Source organism: Anolis carolinensis, unplaced genomic scaffold (assembly GCF_035594765.1).
Source record: "Anolis carolinensis isolate JA03-04 unplaced genomic scaffold, rAnoCar3.1.pri scaffold_11, whole genome shotgun sequence".
Taxonomy (NCBI): domain Eukaryota; kingdom Metazoa; phylum Chordata; class Lepidosauria; order Squamata; family Dactyloidae; genus Anolis; species Anolis carolinensis.
This window is the reverse complement of record NW_026943822.1, coordinates 21,414,058-21,419,057: the sequence shown is the minus strand read 5'-3', so window position 1 is coordinate 21,419,057 and position 5,000 is coordinate 21,414,058. Positions and strand designations below refer to the sequence as shown.

The following is a 5,000-nucleotide window of genomic DNA, read 5'->3' as shown; positions in this document are numbered from 1 at the left end:
TTTTCTCACCCTCCAAATGTTTTCGTTTGACAGAGTCGTGTTGAAACGCATTACCTCCTCAGCCACCACCTTCTCCTTTTGCTTGAAGCTCTTGACAAGCTGCGCCGGATACCAAAGGCTCAGGAAGAAGAGGCACAAAAGGATCGGGAGATACGAAAGCAGCGAGTAGTATCTGTAAATCTGAGAGTAAATCAGGGAGAAAAAGAATCTGTCAGGGAAGAAGAGCCCGGCTTGAATAGAGATTGCATTTCATCAATTTCATGAGACTAGAAAATTTGGGAAAAAGTCACCCCAAAGTTGAGAAATCCATCTCTCCAGGAACCTCCAGAGGGCACAGTTGTCCATTTTTAAGTCCATTACATCCCTAATTCAGATTGGGTCCCAAATCCATTTTTTTCTCTTCCCAAAATGAGAAGTGTTCCAAATAAAAGTGAGATGCGGCTCCCAAAGTCCAGTAAGTTTGAAGGCATGCAGAAGCAACGATGGTGAGTAATTTCCCATGTCCGTAGGGCAATTCACACTTTTCCCACATGAAAACCAGGAGATATATTGTCAAGCAATATCAGAGTATGGTCAAGATGGGAAAAGTCTGGAAGAACGCATAAGCTAAAAGATATTGCACTTGTTTGCTTTGCCTGAATGTCCCAGAAAGAGCAAAATTCCATCTTTCCCACATCCTGAATTAACTGAATGCAAACTACTTTGGTGCCTTAATTCAGTTTAGAGGAAATTGTTAACTTGGAGAGGTTGTTAATCTGCGTCGGTTTTTTTGCCTGAACTGATTCTACTTGCCACTTTTATTATTTCAAATTCAGTTTGCAGCAAATGAATTTTTTTTCGTGTCACGAGCAACCAGAGTTGTTTCTGGAGCGAGAGAATTGGCTGTCTGCAAGGACGTTGCCCAGGGGACGCCCGGATGTTTTGATGTTTTACCATCCTTGTGGGAGGCTTCTCTCATGTCCCCACATGGAGCTGGAGCTGATAGAGGGAGCTCATCCACGCTCTCCCCGGGTGGGATTCGAACCTGGCAGCTTTCAGGTCAGCAACCCAACCTTCAAGTCACAAGGCTTTTATCCCCTAAGCCACCGGAGGCTGCTGAGTGCATACTACTCTGGTGCCTTAATTCAGTTTGCAGCAAATGGAGGAAATTGTTAACTTAGAGAGGTTGGTAGACTGCGTCAGTTTTTTGCCTGAACCGATTCTACTCGCCACTTTTATCATTTCGAATTCAGTTTGCGGCAAATGGAGGAAATTGTTAACTTAGAGAGGTTGGTAGACTGCGTCAGTTTTTTGCCTGAACCGATTCTACTCGCCACTTTTATCATTTCGAATTCAGTTTGCGGCAAATGGAGGAAATTGTTAGCTTAGAGAGGTTGGTAGACTGCGTCAGTTTTTTGCCTGAACCGATTCTACTCGCCACTTTTATCATTTCGAATTCAGTTTGCGGCAAATGGAATAAGCCGAGGACAAAAGCGGGAGGCACCAAAAGGAACCGGGACGCTTTCAAAGCTATTGGAAAAGTGGGATGACAGAGGATTCATGAAGAGGATTCCTTGCCAAATTGGGACAAGTTGAAGCAAATGCAGCCAGACTGGAATCATAAATTCATAGAGGTCAAAGGGACGATAAGCACAGAGTTGGAAGAGACCGCAATAGCCATCCAGTCCAACCTTTTGCCACCCAGGAAAACACAATCAAAGCTCAGAAAGCATTCCAGCCTCTGCTTTAAAAACTCCAGAGGAAGAGATTGCACCATGCTATCCCAGCTCTGTCCAAACATCTTGGCTGTCACTACGTTATGAAGGCTCATCCTTGCTGCCTTTACCTTGGACGACTGCGGGCATTCCACCTTCTGCCAGAGATAAACCACGCAATGGCACCAGGACAGCAAGCAGCCCAAGAGGGACCCGGCTCTGTGTCGGACGGTAGCACATGCAAGTAAGGGATAGTAGAAGGCAGGGTAATAGAGCAAAGCCATGATCTTCCAGTACTCTAGAGAGGAGGGCAAGGAGAAGAGAGACGGGCAACCATTAAGGACTGCAAAACCAGACGCACCGATTGCTCAGGCCATGCCAACAGCATGCAAGGCAAAGACAGGGTTGGCTTCCCACTTTCTCAACTCATCTGGTGATTATTTACTTACAGATTGGCTTTGGCGGAACTTGTAAGTAACTCATAACCAATAACATAACCATAACCAACGTTACTGCATTAAGGGCAGAACAAATCCGCGCTCAGTTTCATTCCAGGATCTATCCAGAGTGCTGAACTTCTATTGTAGATTGAGTTCAGCACCTTGGAAAGCTCCTTTAAGAGTTTGGAGTGAATTCATCTTAATCTTTTTTCTTTGGGGGAGTTTGGAATAAACATGTGACCAATAACTAGTTATTCAATTTTTTCCCCAAATTTATTTAAATGCTTAGACCAGGGGTCCCCAAACTTTTTAAACAGGGGGCCAGTTCACGATCCTTTGGACCGTTGGAGGGCCGGACTATAGTTGGCCACCGAGCAATAATTAATAATAATAATAATAATAATAATAATAATAATAATAATAATAAAAGAGGCTTGGAAGAGACCCTTTGGGCCATTTATTCCAACCCCCTTCTGCCTCTGTGCACCAAAAGAACAAGCAAAGCATCCCTGACAGATGGCCACCCAGCCTCAATGTTAATAATAATAATAATAATAATAATAATAATAATAATAATAATAATAATAAAGAGGCTTGGAAGAGACCCTTTGGGCCATTGAGTCCAATCCCCCTCTGCCTTTGTGCACTGAAAGCACAAGCAAAGCACCCCTGACAGATGGCCACCCAGCCTCAATGTTAATAATAATAATAATAATAATAATAATAATAATAATAATAAAGAGGGTTGGAAGAGACCCCTTGGGCCATTTATTCCAACCCCCTTCTGCCTCCGTGCACCAAAAGAACAAGCAAAGCATCCTTAACAGATGGCCACTCAGAATCAATGTTAATAATAATAATAATAATAATAATAATAATAATAATAATAAAGAGGCTTGGAAGAGACCCTTTGGGCCATTGAGTCCAATCCCCCTCTGCCTTTGTGCACTGAAAGCACAAGCAAAGCACCCCTGACAGGTGGCCACCCAGAATCAATTTTAATAATAATAATAATAATAATAATAATAATAATAATAATAATAATAAGGGGTGTAAGAGAAGAAGAGACCCCTTAGGTCATTTAGCCCAACCCCCTTCTGCCCTTGTGCCGTGGGGGCCGGATAAATGGCTTCGATGGGCCGCATCCGGCCCCCGGGCCTTAGTTTGGGGACCCATTGCTTAGACCATAGGTCTTTTGCATGCATGACAAACAAACAAATACACAAAAGCCAGACCATCAAATACAATATAAAACATGCCATTAAAGCCCTATATAAATCATTATTCATTACTGCATTAAGGGCAGAACAAATCCAGGCTCAGTTTCATTCCAGGATCTATCCAGAGTGCTGAACTTCTATTGTAGATTGAGTTCAGCACCTTGGAAAGCTCCTTTAAGAGTTTGGAATGTTATTCATCTTAATCTTTTTTCTTTGGTGGAGTTTGGAATAAACATGTGGCCAATAACTAGTTATTCATTACTAATTTCATTTCCTGGAATGAAATGCCACATCTCCCAGTTTCATTCAAGCATATTCTTGCGGTTATGGGGTCAACACCTTGGAAAGCAACTTTGAAATCTGGAGTGAATTCATGCTAATGTGATCCTAGGGACATTTCTGTTCCCTTCTTGGATCCTCTTATTCATTTTTTTAAAAGTTCCCAAGTGCTCCAAAAGACTTTAGGAAGCATGGGTTTTAATGCTGTCATAATAAATATAATAATAATAATAATAATAATAATAATAATAATAATAATAATAGGGTGCTGCGAGTCTTTCAGGCTGCATGGTCATGTTCCAAAAGTTTCTGGAACATGGCCATACTGCCCGAAAGACTCGCAGCAGCTTATAATAATAATAATAATAATAATAATAATAATAATAATAATAATAATAATAATGATAATAATAATAATAATAATAATAAAACTTTATTTATATACCGCCCTATCTCCCGGATGGGACTCAGGGCGGTTTACAGTCATAAAAGCAACACAGACATTACACAACAACATAATACACATTATTAAACAAAGTAAAATAATACAATTATAACAATAAATCACACTTACATGACCAGATCAAGGGGACGGGAACCATAAAGGGAAATCTTATGCAATATATTCATTATTATTATTATTATTATTATTATTATTATTATTATTATTATTATTGTTGTTGTTGTTGTTGTTGTTATTTGTGAGTTTTCTGAGTGGTTTTGCCAGTTCCTTCCTCTAATATTGGGTTTCTGTGAGTTTTCTGGGTTGTATAGCATGTTCCAAAAGTTTCTGGAACATGGCCATACTGCCCGAAAGACTCGCAGCAGCTTATTATTATTATTATTATTATTATTATTATTATTATTACAGTAGAGTCTTACTTATCCAACACTCGTTTATCCAACGTTCTGGATTATCCAACGCATTTTTGTAGTAAATGTTTTCAATACATCGTGATATTTTGGTTCTAAATTTGTAAATACAGTAATTACTACATAGCATTAATGTGTAATGAACTACTTTTTCCGTCAAATTTGTTGTATAACATGATGTTTTGGTGCTTAATTTGTAAAATCATAACTTATTTTGATGTTTAATAGGCTTTTCCTTAATCTCTCCTTATTATCCAACATATTCGCTTATCCAACGTTCTGCCGGCCCGTTTATGTTGGATAAGTGAGACTCTACTGTATTATTATTGTTATTTGTGAGTTTTCTGAGTGGTTTTGCCAGTTCCTTCCTCTAATATTGGGTTTCTGTGAGTTTTCTGGGTTGTATAGCATGTTCCAAAAGTTTCTGGAACATGGCCATACAGCCCGAAAGACTCATGGCGATACAGCCCGGAAAACTCCCAGCAACCCATTAA

General features: G+C 39.9%; 1 protein-coding gene across 2 annotated transcripts in view; it reads right to left on the bottom strand.

The window, feature by feature from the left end:
- Window positions 1–5,000, bottom strand: part of stra6 (signaling receptor and transporter of retinol STRA6) — a 52,960-nt gene that overhangs the window by 29,306 nt on the left and 18,654 nt on the right. For both annotated transcript variants that reach the window (XM_062962986.1, XM_062962985.1), the window contains exons 6-7: window positions 1,826–1,992; window positions 55–180 (exon numbers count right to left, since the gene is read on the bottom strand). In XM_062962986.1, the coding sequence (XP_062819056.1) occupies window positions 55–180; window positions 1,826–1,992 (293 nt within the window). The remainder of the gene's footprint in view (window positions 1–54; window positions 181–1,825; window positions 1,993–5,000) is intronic.